We start from the raw sequence: 20610 nt of genomic DNA, 5'->3' as shown, positions 1-20610 counted from the left end.
TGCACTGTCCATCTCTCCGACTGCCAGCTTTGCACCAGCATGTTGCTATGCAAAAACAACTATCAGCTTGGCACAGTAATAATCCTGGTCAATTGGGTTTTGCAGACTGAGTTGGGAGAAACTGCCGATTGAATAGGCACAATCCACACTTTGCAAGAGAGAAGAGGCTAAAGAGTACTAATACCTCGGTACCAGGCACTCTGCATGAGGTTAACACATCACTGCATATCAGCTATGTGCCCAAATCAGTATCCAAATAGCCTGCCCGAAAGAGAACACAGCAGTGACACTGAGCCCTAAGACGAGGCAGCCACTAACCCAACACACAGCATCTGCCTGTCCTTATTAAACATAAATAGGGGGTGGCTCAGAGTGTTGATGTTTGAGAAGGCCATCATATACTGCTTGTTTTCACTTCTGGGTCTCCCAATAAATCAACTCCTTATTGTAATACAAGTATATGTTATTTTCGTACAGCTATAAATCAGGCAATTAGTAACTCGGCCTGGGCCTCATCACAAGTTAAATGCAGCGGTAACGGTATTACCGCCGCATTTAAAGGCTAGCCCTATCACGATTTGGGCGCTCGATGGGCTGTTTTACCTCCAGCTTTTTTATGGAGTTGAGAATCCCATTTAGCGCCCTGTATTACCGCTAGCTGTATTAGCATGCGGTATTAGCGCCGAACATTCCCCATTGGGTTCTATGGACCCAATTGGGAATGGGGATTTACCGTTAACGCCCATGTTTGGCGGTATTACGCCAGGATACTGCCCAACTCGTGATGAGGCCCCCTGTGGTTTTGACCAATTATCTTGGGGCTCTACTGAACTACAGGAGGGAATATTAAATTGATGCCAGATGCATATTTAGTATTTTCTCGTAACTGTAGACTATTTCAGGCCAGTGCTAAAAAGGCATTGGAGGAGGTGAGAATCAAACTCTTAGTCCCGTCTGTATGCTTTCTTCGAAAGCGAGTGTTCAAACTACCCACTACCAAAGTCAAAGAGCCAACAGAACCGTATATAAGCTCAGTCACAGCCTGCCATGCCACCATGTTCTGGGCTTTAATTCCTCTATCAAATGTGTTATGGGACATGTAGTCCTAAAGAATTCAACTGAAGAAATTTAAAAATTCAGTGCAAACCGCGCTCATCTCAATAAGCAGGGTCTTTTTTAATTGTATTGTTTAAAGTGTGATACTATTTGTAAATGGGAAATTAAGTGGCATTGGTCATCTGGGGGTTCTGAAATGCAGGGGAAAATGTATTTGATCATGAGACGGACCACTTGAACATCCCAAGCTCACATACCGATCCTGTGGCTACCAAGCTTTGATGCTGTTTGCGTCCAGAAATGATTAACATATACAATACAAAATAAATAGTGTTTTGGTTTAATTGGGTTTAAATACACACCTTTTAATAATAAAATGATTTCTAATGTGGGCCATTAATTAAAAGTATCAAAGACTAGACTCAAACTCGGCTTCCAGGCTGCTCCTTTTTTCAGAAATAAACACTGTAAGAAACTCATGGTGGCAACAGTAAAGACAGACACAAGTGATCACAGTTCAACGGTATTTATTAAACTGTAAGTGCAGGGTGGAACAACGCCTAACCTAAACCTAAATCTAAGATGGTAGCAAGGTTTAACCATCAAATGAAAAATAAGGCAGAGCTTGTAGCATCTGGTCAAAGTAAAAAAGCCTATACTAAAAAAAAAAATTTGCCAAATCCTTACAACTAAATATAGAACGAGTGTGGGATAAGGGTTTCAATAGAGAAAGAAGTGTTCACAAATAATAAGTCAGGATTCCCCACGTTTTAAGCACGGGACAAGATGGATCTCGTGAGTACAGCACACACTCAAGCTTTCCCAGCACGAGCCGACAGTTCCATTCCAGCTATCAGGTTCTTCGATGGTTAAGTCTCTTTTCAATAAAAAGTCTCTTGCCTTCAAGGGCCGGATATTTTCAACAAACAAAGTTCTGTTTCACATTTGGCTTTGAGTGGCGGTTTCACTCCTGGGTTCCCCTCTTCTCAGCGCAGACCCTTCACAAGTCATATTCGATAAATCAAAGGGTTCCTTTCTCAATGAACTTTGGGATGGTGACTTTCCACCCCTGGATCTCCCTACTTCGGGCTCAGACCCCTTTTCAATCGTCAGCCTCCCTCCTTTCACAATTGCTCTTGCATTCAGGAATCAATGTCTTTTCAAGCATTTCACTGTGGACATCCCTCTGCCGGGTTCACTCCTGTCAGTACACTGTTCTTCGAACTTTAGACTCTTGCACTCAAGAGTCCTTTCAAACATGCAGCATTAGTTTTCCTTATTTCCCAATTATCAGGCGGTTAAAGACTTTCAACTGTACAGAGAACTTTACAAGACCGCTCTTTGACCACTTTGACCCCTCTTCTTGGCTTTCTCCAAAGGTCTTCTGGTAACTGTAGTTCAACAAGGGGGTAATCGCCTAGAGTTTCTCGAGTCAACACCCACATGTCGTTCGATTCTGCTATGCTGGCTTTCCCCTTTTCTTATATCAATATTTCATTGTTTATTCAAAGTTCAATTAGCCAATTGCTATTTTCGTTCAACACAGTTCGATTTCTTGATCGGCTCTCCCCTCGACTCACTGGCTGTGATGCACTGTTTTGCTTTCTTGTCTGTAGAGTTAAGGCCGGTACCATTGGGCCGTGTGTCTCTCCCCGGCTTAGCTGTCAGTGGAGGAGGTGCCTGGGTAGCATTGACAACTGCTGCAACACACGCTGTCTATTGCTCGCGGCCTTACGATTCCTTCTCTTTAGGCTTCACGGGTCTCTGTCGATAAGGGCAAGGTCGCTTCTCCCCTTGGTATCGTCTCGACTCACGCCTTCCTTCGCCTCCTTCTGAACTGCCGGGCTGAGTTAGCTCTCACGTTGTGCGGTCTGCCTTGCTCGTCCTGTGCTCTCGTGCCCCACCTTTTCTCCCTGTGGGGAAGAGAAAGGGCCATCCTGTGTGTGTGATTCTGGTTAATTGCCTGACTTTGCCTGACCCTTCTATTGGGACATGTCCGGTAAATGTCTCTGGTATTAGTCCATTGTCTTTCGTGTTGTGCGAAAGTGTTTGTGGCGGAAATGGTGAGGGGGTCAGTGTTTTGGAATATCCTATGTGGTAGGATGGGGAAAAGGTGTACAAAGAAGGGGGATACTGCGTCTCACCCATCAGTGTCCCACTCCTCAAGGAACCCCCATACAGGTGATACTGCTGCACTGGTCCACCCCCAGGAACTAGATCCAAAAGCGAAGGCTGTGTCCTGGCCATGTGGATGACAGATACCCGTTCACCTTCAGGTTTCTTACAACACTCAAACCCCTATGTTACAGTGCAAATGACCTGACCACGAATTCTGGAGAAGCACACTGTCATGAATAGGGAGGAACCGAACACTCAAACCAGCATAGGTGTGTTCATAACCAGTTTATTCTGGAGTTAAATGGAGTTAAAGGTAAAGTAAGAAAGTAAACCTCAACATACACCTACTCAATCTTTGTCTTTGGTATCTCCTTAGATTTCCTCAACAAAAAACAAAATGATCAACTGGAGCTAATGTCCAAAAACAATCCATATATGCTTCTCGAACACCGGAAAGGCACCTACAACAAAGTTCATATTCCAAGATCCACAAAATGCCCTTTTGACTGTAAATACAATACCAAGAGCAAACATGTGTTAATTCTGTTCATGCACTGACAAAAGCCTTGTAAATCAAGACAAAAAAAAGTTGCTTTTTAATGTTGTTGGAAATTCAACTCCTTGGCTGCACATCTGCCTGTACAAAAATAGGTAAAATATATGTAAACACATTAGACAAGTTATTCTTTAAATAGATCAAGAAAACACAATGGTCACCGAGCAGTGATAGTGAGTCAAAAATGTACAAATGTAAAGTGTACTTTTGAATGATACTTGGCACTAAAACAAATCAGTGTGTCATTTCCTGTGTGTGTCTGAAAAACTCAGATGAATCTCTCGATTTCGCCGAACAAAGGCCACAAACCCTATGTACATGGCACAATTAAAAAAGGGCTAATCTCTCATTAAAACTTCACGCCCTAAAATTATTCTTTACAGCAATTTCTTACATGGAGCTGTGAAACAACTATTTAGATGCCAAGGAGCACACCGACCATACTGTCCCATTTTGGAATACACACACATTGTCTGATGCGATTCTACCGGCTTGGCCACTGCTCTTCCAGTAGTTTCAGAGAAAAGCTAGATTACAGGCATCAAAACCAACTTTATGGCACACGTGCATTTAGTCTTTTCTTTGTTTACCACCGCCAGTTAATTTGAAAAAATGTATACACACATTACAAATGGGGAGGCTGACTATATACTGGTCAGTATTGCAATTCCAATAATGACAAACAGAAGGCAAAGGAAGATGCCTTAAACCTTATGCCAGACGTCTATGTCCTTAACCCGATTGACATGGGATTTTTGTCTGGAAGATTAGCTTTTGCCTTTCTGCCACTTGTTGGGTCCTACAGATTACTATCTGAATGATGGCCCATGAAATAACCTCCTCAGAGTGACCTTTTTCTTTGAATATGTCCTATCAATTTTGGCAATATAACTTTGTTCTTGAAACAACTTGTGTGGTAAATGAAATGCTTACGAATATTTGATGATTTTCCATATATATAATAAAACCCATGGACATCTGGTCACAAACACCACCTATTCAGTGTTGCAGTTAGTGAAAACGTTTTCTTCCATGTTGTGTTCAGATCAGTGTTCATTTCACCACTGTTTGAGGTAATTTCACAAACACTGCTGTTGACGCAGGGATGATGTCATCTGACCTCTGGTAAAAACCAGCAGGGATTTCCCTGTGGCTGTTACCATAGGTCTTCCCTTACAAAGTAGTATGATCAGTCTTGTACATACTGCTTCTACTTCTATTAAAAGGGAAGCAGGGTTCAGGAAGTTTCACATTGCCATACTTTTGTATGTGCTACTGCTTTCTCACTATGGCTCTTATATTGATAGATGGAGTAGAGAAAGTGATAACAACATGTAAGCGACCATCCTGTTGTTTCCTTGTGGACCACTCCAATATGCCCTTAATGTTGTTGTGTGAAGCCCACTTTTTTTCTTCAGCTTCTCATCAAGTTCCTAGGGTGTGCTTTTATCCAGTAATCAACGAGAAAGATTTTCCTTTTGGTCTTAAACAACTCAATAGTTTGTGTAGTTTCTCTTAATCTTAAGGTACTTACCATACAGTTTATTTTCTTAAATGCATCTGGTGATATGTGGATCGAACCACAACAAAGAGTTGCAGCCTTTCATTTCTGAGGTCATGAGGGACCCCTTCTTCATTGAACTCTGTTGGGTCCAAAAGGTTCATTTGCCAATTTATAATTTCTACACGTTAATCTGTGGGTCCCTAGTTTAGATCCATTTCATATATTTGTTTACTTGTGGCTCCACTCCCTCGCCATATAATAATGACGTTGTCCATAGACTGACGCCGTTCAGCAATTAGCTTTTTAAAAGGATTAGTCTCAGCGTATATTTTAGTCTCCTCAAAGCAATTTATGCAAAGCTTTGCTGGACGTACCCTCGCCGTTTATACAACTTCCCTTGAAATTGAAGGAAGTTGATGCTTATTGCCATGTAAATACACCAGAGGATGAATTCAACAAGGACTGGTCTGAAACACGTTCCAATTACATGATAGCCTCAATAAGCTGTAGTGTCACCTCTTGGTATTAGGAGTACAATGATTTCATATCCAGGGTCACTAACACCAGGTTCTTTAGTAGGTACTCCATTGTCCTATGATTTTGATTGCATGGCCTGTGTTTTACAAAAGACTCCACCTTAGCGATGTCTCTACAGAAGAAATAATCTTAAAATTCTTTTAGCCTGGTCGCAAGGTATTTTCCATATTCTCAATATCATGTAGCATTCTAGGCTAAAATATAATGAATTTGGGACTAGGCATTGGGGGATGGAAGGTGGACGGAAGCTGTACACCGTCTGATATTATTGGATGCATATCCATCTTTGTATGCAAAATACTGCTTCAGCCTTAAGAAATCTATTGAATTTCACCCTACATTTGGCTGGCTTATCATTGGTTAATACAAATCCTAGCCCCTTCTCTTTTTCAACAGACTCTGCATTGGATAGATTCTGTTTTGATAATTTTATCACAACTTCCAGCTATTACAGGTCGCTCTCTCACCCCTGTGTGTCCCTGCTATTCTTCTGCTTAAAGCATTCCGTGTACTTCTTATGCATCGGAAATACCTCTGTCCCTGTCAGTTTGTTCCTCTCATCTGTACTTAATTTTATGTTGCTTTAGATATTTCATATTTTCTAATATTGAGGTTTCTTATTGGCCACAGCTGTATGGTGCATTTTGAGGGTGAGTCCTGGATGTTATGTTTGTGCAATGTTGACTGTGTTTATTGCATAACCTAAAAAATACATTTAAAAATGAAAACCTGACAATGTTGACTCTCTCATTGACAATCAACGACTGAATTTCCTTTCCTTTTATACTGCCAGCTGTCTCTTTGCCCTTGTCCATCCGTCATTAATGTGGCTCTCAACCTCATGCTCTGAAGCATTATTTTGTTTTATGTGGGCGCTGAACGGTTGCTAATAAATAAATACATGGTAAAATTGTTACCCCCCAATATCACCTTTGGGTAAGTATTCATCAGTTAGAGTAATGTATGTGGCACTCCTAAAACAAAAAATCAAATCTGTCGCCCTGCTGCATATGAACACTTTTCATACATCTAGCTTTTCCTGGAGTCAGAGTATATGGCCTTATCTTTAACTATGTTTTGTTCTCACACATTATTCTCTCAAATATATGTTTTTCTTCCTTTTTCCCTGCAGATGCATTGCTTTGCAAATGCATGTTTGTGTCTCTTCTCCTTTGTTTTTTCGCATTAAAATGTTAGTTACCTATGCTTCTTCCTTTCCCCCTACGGAAAAAGAATTGTCCAACAGATGTCCTGTTTCTCTGTTCGATTACTGGTCACTAACACCCTTTCCACTTTAAACAAAATGTTTAAGAGGCGTGGCCGATTGGGCTGTGTCCCTGTATTTGAACTCGGATGACCTATTTGTTCAATGCAGAATGCAGCATGTGTAATATTTGGCGGAAAGAGGACAGGGCTGTCTTCATATCAGGGCATTGTTCCAAAAATATATATATATATATATGATTTTCAGGAAGATCTCTGTAAATTCTTTGCCCAAGAGCATTTCACCAACCTCTTTGTTGTTCACTCCAAAGCACTTCACATATTTTCATTACTGCATCTGGTGTGTGTTTGTGCTTGTTACGGCTTTGGTGGACCCCATCTTTTAGAAATGCAGCAATTTCTTCACATTGCAGTTCACTTTCTGCTTCCAGTGACGAAATGGAAAATCATTTATGAGGCACGGAGCAGACATGGAATGAGATGAGGTGAATTGGGCTTCAGTTTGAGGTTAAAAAGATGAGAACTACAGATAAGGTTTTGTTACCGTTCTTTATAATAAAACTACATGAATATTCCTAAACACTCTTTGCTAGATTTCTGAACACTTTTTAGCAAAATAAGTATTAATCCTATTTCCAAATCAAATTTCCAAAAGTAAAAATCATGTTTTTCATTTCTTCAACATTTACTATAAATGTAGAAAAATTAAATGGGTACACAGTTCAGTCAGTCAAAAATGAATTCAGATTGTATCAATCCATAAAATCGTAAATATTAATTAAATGCACACATACAAAACCTTTAAAAAGATTATTCAATGTGTGACACACTTGGAGGCAAATCTCTATTTACAATAAATACATTATAATAATAATTTTCAGAATACAATTAACCTGATTACTTTAAAAAAGTAGGGAGTTAGTTTTAGCTAGATTAAAATTGACTTTGTGTTTTAAGGCAGCCAGTCTATTCCTATGTCATCACACTGTGTAGGAACAGTTTTACCTCAGTTGTATGCTGCAATACCACATAGGAGAATTACCTAAATGGAGCATGGGCGCGACAGCCCAGACCTTTGGTACTAGTTCCCTGATTTGATGCTTGGTCCCTTTTCCTTCTGCACTGCACAGGTTTTTGTTTGTTTTTCTACTAGTGCTGATCTGTCTTTTCTTTTTTTTTTACTAGTATATGTGGGTAAAATTATATATATTTTTTCTAATTGTTTATTGGTATACCCTACTTGGAGAAGTCATGCAAACTCATGATTGTCCTATTTATTTTAAATCAATTCAGATAATGTTTTTTTTCTTCAGTTGCATTTAATGGTTTATGTGATATTCTGTTTTAAACCACTATATGTATTTAGTAAATGGTATGATTATATGCATTGCTTGTCTTATGAGGTCTGTTCCTAAAATAGAAATTGAGTAATTGTTATCATAACACATGCAATTCTTGCAGAAAGGAACCAAATGAAAAAATGGCAGCTGGCGATAGCAAGGACAAAAACAATGAATTGATTCCCAACGAGATGGACGGTAAAAACCTTTATCTTACTCAAGAATTGATTACTTAGTAATTAACCAGCAACACCTTGGTCTAACTAAGGATCCCACAATTGAACTAATTTTATTTTCAATGTCATGATCACACCATTTTAAACCTGACAGATTCTACATAAGAGGAGAAAGCCTGGTGCCTTAATTGACAAAGGATTCGAATCTGAACCGGACATAGCAAGAATTAAAATAGGGATGCAATCAGTGCCTGGATAAGGGGAACAATTATTAACATGATGTTGTATTAAAGCAAACTTATTATGCAAGTAATAAAAGAAACCGAGAAATCTCTTAAAGACTGCAAGTTCACATATTGCCACAAAAGTTAATGACATCCTCCTCGAACTAAAACATTCAAACTACAAATAGAACTTGCTTCTCAGCAAATGTTCCAGATTCAGGGTCCATAGTAAACTGGTTGGCAAGCTGTGGTCGGCCAGCAAAAGTGGAAGACTCCTTGTTATTCTTATTTTATTTTTCAGCTTTCTTTATTTTTGCAACATAAAATCATGCTTGTTTTTCTTTTCCATCATGAACGAGGCAGGTACGATTGTCACCAAAAATTATGAAATTTCAATGACCTTCAGCAACATTTAAAAAAAAACTTCATGCAAACATTGCAAAAATAGATGAATATCTAAAAAAAAACTTAAACTTTGCAGCCCTTCAAAGATGTGGGCCGTGACATGTTGAATACCCAATTTCCCAAAGCAGAAGTAACCATAACTATAAAGCAACTCAAGCTCATGGAGGCGCCGGGGCTCAACAGAAATTTCGTAGTTTTATAAAACATTTAAAGAAATTCTGACCCTTATTTTTTTTTATTATTTAAATTTTTCTCTAAGTATGGACACATGAGGGTCTATTGCAGATGTAATAATCCATATATCAGACAAAGACACAGAACTTGCTGAATCAGTTGTCTATTGAATTTAGACGGTAAAATGTACACAAGATTCTCGCTAATAGTCTTAACAAAATTATGCACAAATCATACAACCTTCACAAGTTGGTATCATGAAGAATAGATTAGCAGCTGACAATATAAGACTCTTCTAAAAAATTGTAATCTGTGCCAAAGTGTCTGTATTTCGCTTTGTATCCATACCTATTGACCGACCCATAGAAGTCAGTTTCTTGGTGCTTCTTAAAGGTCTCTGTGCAAAGGTTTAGGCTTGGAGACTTTTTTGTATCTGTGTTCATGGATTTATCTCACCCTATGGCAAGGATTAATGCAAATGGAGGATTATGGTGTGCAGTTAAAAAGTCAAAAAACATTATGTCGAAAGACATAGTGTGGAAAAAAAAATGTCGAACATTTTGTTCTACTAATGTTTTATTTTTTTATTTGTTTTTTTGGGGTTCTGTAGGTAAAAGAAAGGGGTAAAACCAAAAAAAAAGGGGGAGCTTGGGGGGAACCCCCTCCCATTTCGAACAAAAAACAAACAAAAAAAAAAGAATTTCAACTTCTTTTTTTCGACATTATGGGCCTCATTACACGGATGGTGGTGGACCAAGGTGCTATTAGCACCTTGGTCCATGCCGGTAAAATACCGGCACTGCCTTGCTGGGAAGGGGAATTACCACCCTATTCCAAGGTTGGTGGGCCGGTAATTCCCCCTTCCCCCATTGCCCTTCCCCATTCCCATTTTTGCCCCATAGGGCTCTATGGGAATGGGGAAGGCGCTAATTACGGCACCGCAAATTGCGGTACCGTAATTAGCTCCCTGGTCCCTTTGCGGGTTGGTTTTTAATGCCTGAAAAAAGCAGGCGTTAAATTCCCCAGCCCGCAAAGGGACCTCGTAGTAAGGCGGTAAGGGTTTACCTGTACCGTGTAATGAGGCCCATTGTCTTTCGACATAATGTAATTCGAATTAATCACTATAAACCGAGGATTATTACATACATTGTCACTAGAAGAAGCAACCTGGAAAGGCTGCCCACTTATATCTATTTTGTTCTTAATTGCACTCAAACTCCTCCTTTCCTCCATAGGAAATAATGAAAACATCAAAGGGATTCCAATCAGTTCAGGCACCCATAAACGATCTGCTTACGTGGCAGGTATTATTTTATTTCTCTCACACATTGAAACATCTCTTCCCAACCTTTTAGATACCATACTCTCAAGGTAGTGGTCTGCAACACGCGGTTCTCCAGATGTTTTGGATCCCATAATACCTCACCGTTAATTATACTTGTTATGGCTGATCGGTGTTGTAGTTCAAAACATTTGGAGAGTCAACTTTTGTAGTCCTAGGCTTTAAAGTGTCAGTCTGTACCCTACGTGCTGGAAAAATCAAACCTCTAAGCCGATACTTTACGAAAGAAATGATCAGCTATGGCGGTCTAAAACAGCAAAATAGTCTACCAAAATATTGTAGTATTATCTCTGAAGACAATATATTTTAAACTGAAGATATCATCAAAAAAGAAATCATCAACAAGTTGGAGGATATAACACAAATATGCTGTAGCGAGTCAGAAGGACAGAGACAAGCGTCTTCCATTTCAAGCATTTTTGCTTTAGAAATACATTGTAAAAATCCTAGATATCCCTAAACTGTGGGTTTTCCCTGCCTAACACAAACGAACTAGGGTGCTAGTCAGTCTTCATGGAGTCCAAAAGCATGAACTGTCCTCTGTCCAAATCTAATCAACTCTGTCCCTATCACTGTTCAGAAAGAACTAAGGCACAGGAGAATGACTTCCTTCACCTGTGTTCTGCTTCTCAGCAAAGTCATTTTAGTAGTTAATTTGCAGGTAGTTCTTGGAAACTACTTTCAGTAGTTCATACAGTTCAGAAATGGGATTTTTCAGCTTTTCTAACGTGTCCTTGACACCATGCTTTTACCTCCTGAGGGTCCTTCTTTCTGTTTCTTGGCCAGTTAACAACACTTTCAACAAGTTCCTTCCTTTGCTTCCACTCTTCTCTATTGCTAGGACAAGGATGGAGGTTTCAGTAATGATTCTCACTTGTGTTCCACCCTTCACTCTTGCTGCGACGAGTTTGATAATATACTCATTAGGTTTGTTATCCCTCCTGGGTCTCTCGGTGTCCCAGCTAACTCCTTTTCTTGGGGTTAGCGTCACCGGGGCCTTCTGCAGGACGGGAACATGTTTTTGTGCTGTCAGGTTGGCTTCGCTCTTCTCTCCTTCTCGCTCTCTCCCTCTGCATCCGTTCTGCGATGTGGGAGAGTCTGTGGTCTTTACATTGTTAGTGCACTGATAGATAAGATAAATACCGTATTTTGGTTTTCACTATTTACATCAGATAAAATACAGTACAAATCGGAATACAAAAAGAGTCATGTTAAAATATACAATAGAAATTGATAAAAACTTATATTTTTCTTACCATATGTTTAAAAGCTTTGATAATATACTCACATAAATCATTAATGAAGCAAGCATCAACAAAGGACAAAACAAAATTAATAGCATCAGAGACATGCCTAATATTATTGGCAATAAAATCTCTTCGAATGGATTGTGTCCTCCCACGTATTCCTCATCTTGTGATAAATCGTTATCTCCAGCTTCGCTGCTTTGGAAAAAATATTACTCGGCAGAGGGCGCTGTGCTCGAGGTTGTGGCGTCGATTGTCCCTCGACATACTCTGTTGACGTCACAGATGGTATAAGTAGATCGAGCCGCGCCAGTTGCTTCAGTTCCGTTTTTCCGATCGCTTCGCTATCGAGAACGGCGCGCTTCTATTTTCTGAGAAGAAAATGTCATCGCCTTCGACACCCAGAACTGAGTTTAAAAAGTGTGCAGATTGTGGGTCTAAGATGTCCATTACCGATCCCCGCCGGATTTGTCTCTGGTGTCTCGGTTCCAGTCACCGAATCGACGACTGCAGGTCCTGCCAATCGATAACCGAAAAAGCTCTTCGTGAGAGGAGAGGTAAACTGTCGGTGGGGAGGGAGGCCTCAAAAAAGGTTTCGTCAAAAAAACATATGAAAGCAACTGATTCTAAGGGATCGGATCGCCATAGGCACTCGAAGAGATCTCGATCTAGGAGTAGATAGAGACATTCTTCGTCGTCATCGAAAAAAATGAAGAGGAGACATAGATCTCCCTCATCATCTTCTTCTTCAGAGTCGACCGAAGAAATTTGTTGTCCGACTAAATCGGATTCTCCCAGTAAGTGGGAAGAATTCCGCAAAAAGATGAGAGGTTTTCGAGAATGCAGCCTCGACCCCCTCGAAAGAACCTTGAAAAAGCCATACCCCTAAAGTCGCTCCATTGGACGACAAAGGGAAGTCCAAGGCTACTATGGCAAAGACCAGTAGCGTCGAGGAATACAAAAAACCTCGAGTCGACGTAAAACCGTCGAAGAATCTTCGAGAGTTGAGCACCTCTCCAGTGACGGCCAAGAAACACAAATCGTCGAAGACTTCGACAACTTCGTCGACGCCCTCCACGTCGATAATTTCGACACCAAATCCAAATGCGTCATCAACGCCATTATCGAAGTCATCTTCGAAGACTTCGGAGACACCCTCGAAAACTTTGACGGATTTGCCATTTCCTTCGAAGCAGATGGAAGAGGAAGAAAGGAGATTCACTCCTTTGCCCAGATCAGACTTTTTCAAATCTATGTCTGCAATCTATGAAGAGTCTGCTTCAGAAGAAGATGAAGTTACTCCTTTGGGAGTTACTTATGGTACAAGACAAGTTCCTGAAGAACTTATTGACCAGGAATCTAGAATGAGAGACCTGAGTGGTACTCTACATTCTGCCAGTGGAGTTGACACATCCCCAGAATTAGAGTTCGCCAAACCTGATCCTGCAGAGCATGCAGATGCTGGGTACAGGGGTCTTATGACCAGGGTAGTTGAATACATGGGTTGGGGTAATACTTCCCCCATTTTTGAACAAGATGACATGACGGATATTATCGTCAAGGGACCTCAGAAGGATCCTGTTCTCCCTTTTCACGGGGCCCTTCAAAGGACTGTGGAGAAAAACTGGGAGAAACCAGAAACCATTGCTGCTGCAGATAGCACTTTTCCAAGAAAATATAGACCAGCTGGATCGGATCCTGAATATTTGAATAAACATCCGACTCCAGAGAGTTTAGTCATTCAGGCAGCATCCACTTCAAAACAAACTGCTTATCCAACTATCCCTCCAGATAGAGAGGATAAAAAAATGGACGCCTGGGCACGTAATGTTTTCACGTCAGGCAGTATGGCACTTAAGTCGGCAAATGTCACCTGTACCCTAGCCAGGTTTACCCATGCCCTGTGGGACTGTATTTCGGCGGCAGCTGATCATATTCCGGAAGGCGAGGAAAGGGAGGGCCTCCTGAATATAGTCAAAGACGGGAAGGAGGCAATGGGGGAATGCCTCCAGTCTGGACTGGATACTGCTGATAGGATCAGCAGATCCATGGCTGCAAGCGTTGTGCTACGCAGATTTGCGTGGTTGAGGAAGTCGGGATTTGCACCGGACGTGCAAGCTAGACTCCTCAACATGCCCTTTGATGGCTCGAGGCTCTTTGGCAGAAAAGCTGATGAAAGCCTAGAAAAACTTCAGACCTCGAAAGCGGCAGCTAAATCACTTAGCGCCTCTTTGCGCCAGCCTCTAAAACCCTATTCCGGCTCATCTTCCTGGAGGGGTCGTTCTTTTCGATACTACTCCTCTTTTGGTGGAGGAAGAGGACAGGCTTCTCAAAGGGGCAAAAGGAACTTCCCTCGTGGAGCACAAGGAAGAGGTGCAAAATCAGCCTCAGGAGCGGCATCTGTACCCTCAGCCACTCCTGCAGCCGCCTCCAAATTCCCCTGAGACCTTGCTACACAAAACACCAATGGGAGGCAGGATCTCTCAACATCTGAAGGAATGGCTGGGCATTACCTCAGATGCTTGGGCACTGGAAACAGTAGCCCAAGGTTACTGTCTCCCCTTTCTAAAAAAGGCCTCAGAATCATCCACCGGGAGCCAACTCCGTCAAAATTCCGGATCCGCTCCTGTTGCAGGAAATTTTAACCCTGCTAGAGAAAGGTGCCATAGAACTGGTACCTGTAGCGGAGAGGAACAGGGGTTGGTACTCCCCATATTTTCTCATTCCAAAAAAGGACGGAGGACTGAGACCCATCTTGGACTTGAGAAACTTGAACAAGTTCCTCAGGAAGGACAAGTTCAAGATGGTGACTCTTTCTCAGATCCTTCAGGCTCTTCAACTCCAAGATTGGTTGGTATCATTGGACCTTCAGGATGCTTACTTTCATGTGCCAATCCATCCAAAGCACAGAAAGTACCTGAGGTTCGCGATTGGCAATTCTCATTATCAGTTTCGAGTTCTGCCATTCGGGTTGACCTCCGACCTGAGGGTTTTCACCAAACTGTTGGCGGTTGTGGCAGCAAGTCTCAGAAAAGGAGGTATTAACATATATCCCTACCTGGATGACTGTTTGATCAGAGCAAGTTCTCTAGAACAAGCTCAGGAACATCTTTCGATCACCTGCCACTTCCTCCACAAACTGGGCTTCTCCCTCAATTTCAAGAAGTCCCACATGATAACAGCCCAGAAACTCCAGTTTATCGGAGCAGTCTTGGACACTTCATCGGGAAAAGCCTCGCCTCCCGAAGTGAGAGCTCTCCACATCCAGCAGATGGTAACAAAATTCCAGAATGCCCAACTTCTACCGGCCTTCGATTTTCTCGGGTTGCTCGGCCTCATGGCATCCTGCATTTTCCTAATACCAGAGGCCAGGTTGAGAATGAGATCCCTGCAATGGGCACTTAAAACTCAGTGGTCCCAGTTCTCAGGGAATATGTTGGATCTTCTGCAAGTCCCGAGCGCAGTTGCTCAGGATCTTCTATGGTGGGCTTGCAACAACAACATTCTCAAGGGAGAGTCTTTTTGTCAACCATGGCCGGAGATAACGGTAGTGACCGACGCCTCACTCACGGGGTGGGGAGCACACACCAACGATCTGACAATCCGGGGTCGTTGGTCTCCATCGGAGTCCAAACTACACATCAACCTATTAGAGCTGAGGGCAATCAGACTAGCTGTGAAGGCCTTTCTGCCCTCTGTACAGGGAAAGAATGTTCTGATAATGACGGACAACACAGTGGCTATGTACTATCTCAACAAGAGAGGAGGTGTAGGGTCACTGCCACTGTGCAGAGAGGCAATGCAGCTCTGGTTCTGGGCAATACGAGAAGGAATCTCTCTGTCGGCAATTCACCTAGCTGGAGAGAAGAACACGGCGGCAGACGCTCGGAGCAGGCAGAGCAACGGTCTCTCACGAGTGGGAGCTGGCTCAGGAAGTCCTTCAAGAGATCTTCGCCCTTTGGGGAACCCCTCAAGTGGATCTGTTCGCCACCGCGATCAACCGGAAGTGCGATCAGTACTGCTCAAGGGAATTTCCTCAAAGAGGAGCTCTGGGAGACGCATTCGTAGTGGAGTGGAAGTTTCCACTGCTGTACGCGTTTCCCCCAGTCCCCGTGATTCCTCAAGTAATCAGGAGGTTGAGAAAGTTCAGGAAAACCATGATCCTAATTGCCCCGGATTGGGCCAGGAGGACTTGCTACCCGGACCTTCTAGACATGTCCATCTGCCCTCCAATACGTCTTCCGCAAAAAGAGGATCTTCTCTCGCAAGAGGAAGGTCGGGTTCTCCATCCAGTGGTCCAGACACTCAACCTTCACGCATGGTTTCTGAGAGGTTGAGATACAAGGATTGGGATCTTCCGGATGACGTAATGGAAATCTTGCTTTCAGCCAGAAGACCAGCAACAAAGTCTTTGTACCGATGTCGCTGGAATAGGTTTAGTAACTGGTGCAAAGACAAGGATGTGGACCCTTTTCAGTGTGGCACCCCAATGGTGCTTTCCTTTCTGCTACATCTAGTTAATCTGGGGCTCCAGATGGGAACAATAAAAGGATACCTTGCTGCGCTGTCTATTTTCAAGCGCTCCTCGGAAGAGGTTTCATATTTCAAAATACCGTTAATAATTCAATTCTTAAAGGGGCTCACTAATGTATACCCTCCAGTACCTTTTCATGTACCAGCCTGGGACTTAAATTTAGTATTAAAATTCTTGACTTGCATACCTTTTGAGCCTCTGCACTCATGTCCATTGAGGCTTTTGACTCTAAAAACTGTCCTCCTTGTGGTACTATCATCAGCCCGCAGGGTTAGCGAACTTCAGGCGCTCTCATGCAAACCACCATATACTATTTTTTATAAAGATAAGGTAGTCCTTAAAGTTAAACCTTCATTTTTGCCAAAAGTAGTCTCGGACTTCCATTTGTCACAAAAAATAGTACTTCCAACGTTTTATCCTCCTCCTCACCTGGGCAAAGAAGAGGAGAGATTACATAGATTAGATCCCAAGAGGGCTCTTAGTTTTTACATCTCTAGGATGGCTAAATTGAGACAAGATGACCAACTGTTTGTGGGTTACACTGGTCAAAAATTAGGCTTATCTGTAACAAAACAGACCATTTCCCGCTGGATCATATTAGCCATAGTTGAATGCTACAGACTAGCGGGAAAAGAACCACCAGATGGGCTTCGTGCCCATTCTACAAGGGGAATGGCTACTTCTGCGGCTCTAAAGAGGGGAGTCCCGGCAGCAGACATTTGTGCAGCTGCAACCTGGAAAACAATACATACCTTTGTTAAACATTATTGTTTGGACACTGCCTCCTCTAACGAGGGTTTATTTGCAAAGGCAGTTCTGCATTCTGTCCACGAAAACTGAAATGGTACTCCCACCTCCAAAAAATTGATACTGCTATGGGAGCCTATCACAAGATGAGGAATACGTGGGAGGACACAATCCATTCGAAGAACAAGTTACTTACCAACTGTAACGTTCTTTCGACTGGATGTTCCTCCCACGTATTCCTCATCGACCCTCCCATCCTACCCCACAGTACAGTTTACGTTTTCTTCCACTTTCCTCTCACGAAGAATGTATCGGTCATGGGACATGCCTGGGTGTTCCTCCTATATATATATTTCATCAAAAAAACAGAACTGAAGCAACGGGTGCGGCTCGAGCTACTTATACCATCGGTGACGTCAACAGAGTACGGAGTACGTCGAGGGACAATCGACGCCACGACCTCGAGCACAGCGCCCTCTGCCGAGATTTTTTTTTTTCCGGAGCAGCGAAGCTGGAGATAACGATTTATCACAAGATGAGGAATACGTGGGAGGAACATCCAGTCGAAAGAACGTTACAGTTGGTAAGTAACTTGTTCTTCTCAACCATATGCGTTTCAGATCTAAATATGTGCGACAGATAAATAAAAAATGAATTCAATCCTCATCAGCCCCACTTCAACAAGTGCAAAGCTTTGTGTTGAACAGCCACGCCATCCTGGCTCTCGGTGCTAAAACATTCAATCGCACCATTGGGATGATATGTCTTTGCACCGGAGAGCGAATGACACTTAGCGAGATGTTTTCACAATAAATGCGACAAGCCCTCATCAAGTGATTAAGTGAGGATTCATTTTCCATACTATTTATCGCAAGTTCAAATTCTCTACTTCTAGCTTTCATAAGCAATTGCCGTTTTGTAACCAAGCTACCCCTTAATTTGTTAAACACAATTCCCCATTTTTTGCACAAAATGGAACACTTCTTATACCAGGGGTAAATAAGATATGTTGCAGCATTTGCTAGTTCATCCCTCACATTCACGATATTAGGATTTACCACCGGGAAAGAAAATAGTTTCCGAAAATACTGTAAAAACCTACACTCTGTCTGAACACCAATATTTGGAACCCCGGATTCCAAAGCAAAGCGAGATCCCGGTGTGCTTGACGTCAAACCCAGCAGCTTTCTCACACAAATGTATAAGATGCGATCCAAAGAACTGCAGTTTACGCTTCCCCAGGTCTCACTGCCATACAATATGGCAGAATAAATCTTGGCCTCCAGCACCTGAATACATTTGTCAAAACGGAAACCACCACATTTTTGATAAAATCTTCTAATCCCTCCCATGCTTGACCTTAAACGATTTTCGACTAATACTAAATGTGCAGACGACAGGCAGTTGCTTCAGAACGTGACTCCCAAATAGTAGTATGAATCGGCCACAGTAACATTCACATTGTCTATAGACCAGTTGTCGTTTTCTTTTTTTGAGCCTGCCACAATGATCTTAGTTTTTTTCAGATTTAATTTGAGACCGTTGACCTTTAAAATAATCAAATGCATATTTAAGGCTACTGGCAAGTACCTTTTGGGTCAGATCTAATAATATAGCATCATCTGCATAAAGTAGGGTAGGGTACATTGCCCCATTCAAAGATGGATGAAGAAGACTTGGGAAATATGGGTTAGACATAAAATCAGATAAAAAAAAATCATTAACAAAAGCAGAGCCAATGGGCAACCCTGCCGCACACCTTTATTGGTAGAGAACACACTTGCAGGTCCTCGTCTGGCGGTAACAGTGGGGATCATGCCTCAAGCCATTTTTAAATATAGGGTTAATTAGAACCAGAGACCAAGAATATGGAATGGTCATTGATGCAGGGAGTGAATAAAAAAGTTCTAACAGGACCGATGACCAGCGTTCCAGGAACCACTTGCATACTTCTGGTCTAATAACATCTGGACCTAGTGCCTTACCGGCCTTGGTCCCGGCAATAGTTCTCTCCACTTCTTTGAGTGAGAAAATAAGACTTATATCAGCATTTGCTTGCAGAGCAGATATTATACCAACTTCAAACATAATGGCCCTAAAATGCTGGGCCCATTCATGAACTGATATAGGGCAAACCATACCCTGAATATCATCCCAGAATCCATGAGAAACCAGATTCCAAAAACCTTTTGCATTTCTATCCTGTATAGATGCTTCTATTCTTTCCCAGTGAGATTCATAAAACAGTTGTCTTTTTAGTCTCAAGAGTTTTTCTATAACCACACTTAGCCGTGCACCTAATCCCAGCTGTGCTTTTTTTGTTATAGATGCTAACCACAGGGCAAACTTGGCTCAATGACACTCCACGTCAAACTCTGGAGCATCGTGACGCGACCCTACCTGCCACTGTTGCCGATCGGCAAACATGGAATTGCAGGACTACCTGTACCTTTCAGAGATAAAGGTCACCAATTTCTCACTTGCTAATACAATGGCTGCAGGCCATTACCTGCGTCACCAGATACCTTTGACAGAAAGTTACCTCTTACTGAGTGTGCATTATCCAATATTTCCACCAGCTTTTCTTTGGGCCATTTTCTTGAATGATGGTCCGAAGACAAAGTGTCACCTATAAAGCGGTACTTTAAAACGGGGAGTATTGACCCCGTGTTCTACCCAAAAATTAAAGGATCATGATCACTTTCCGTCGGGCATACCTCAAAATATTCCGGCCTCCAAAAAGAATAAAAGTCGTCCAGACAATAATCAATTAAAGAATTACTTCCGGCTCGACTGAAAGTAAACTTTGGGGGGATCATCTCCCGTAGACCTCCCGTTTAGTTTGACCAAAGCAGTAGCATTTAAGAAGGAGTCTAATAAAATGCCACACGAGTCACCAGACGTCGGATTTGTATTCCTCCTGGGGATCCCCCCCAGCAGCTTCTAAGAGGAGCCTCTCAGTAGGCGTCCCCAAATCGAACAATTTGTCGTTAAAGTCGCCCACCATGACTTTACTTGACTCGCATTCGCATAGTAAGAAGTCTGCCAACCATCCATTAGGAGATAGAATATTTTTTAAGTCCTCCTTCGGGTTGAGATAGATATTCCCTATGAGGAACCTAGTGTCCACCCTGTTGCCCTGTGTAATAGATGTCAAGAGAATTTGGTGTGATGGTGCAGAAATATGTACGGGCCCTGTTAGGACTGATTTTCTATACTCTGGCCTGGGGGACAGATGTATAGAAGGCCAACCTATATTGTTACAGGAACAACTCTGGGAAGCTGTAGCCAAACCAATTTAGATAGCAGTGACAGGCGGTCTAGGCTAAGTCCTTCAGAGGTGGTGAGCTTGTAAAGGGTTCACAATGGGAATCACAGACTACACTTAGGATGTTAAAAAAATTGTTCTTTATTTATGGCCAAAAC

At 42.1% G+C, this 20610-nt stretch overlaps 1 protein-coding gene across 3 annotated transcripts in view; it reads left to right on the top strand.

Moving 5' to 3' along the window:
• CEP162 (centrosomal protein 162) overlaps positions 1 to 20610 on the top strand; it is a 2248134-nt gene that overhangs the window by 390593 nt on the left and 1836931 nt on the right. For all 3 annotated transcript variants that reach the window (XM_069606335.1, XM_069606333.1, XM_069606334.1), the window contains one exon: positions 8457 to 8533. In XM_069606335.1, the coding sequence (XP_069462436.1) occupies positions 8457 to 8533 (77 nt within the window). The remainder of the gene's footprint in view (positions 1 to 8456; positions 8534 to 20610) is intronic.

The sequence above is a fragment of the Ambystoma mexicanum genome, chromosome 4p, assembly GCF_040938575.1.
Source record: "Ambystoma mexicanum isolate Mex_15411 chromosome 4p, UKY_AmexF1_1, whole genome shotgun sequence".
NCBI classification, from domain to species: domain Eukaryota; kingdom Metazoa; phylum Chordata; class Amphibia; order Caudata; family Ambystomatidae; genus Ambystoma; species Ambystoma mexicanum.
The sequence above is the reverse complement of the archived record's forward strand: the minus strand, read 5'-3'. Positions and strand labels throughout refer to the sequence as shown.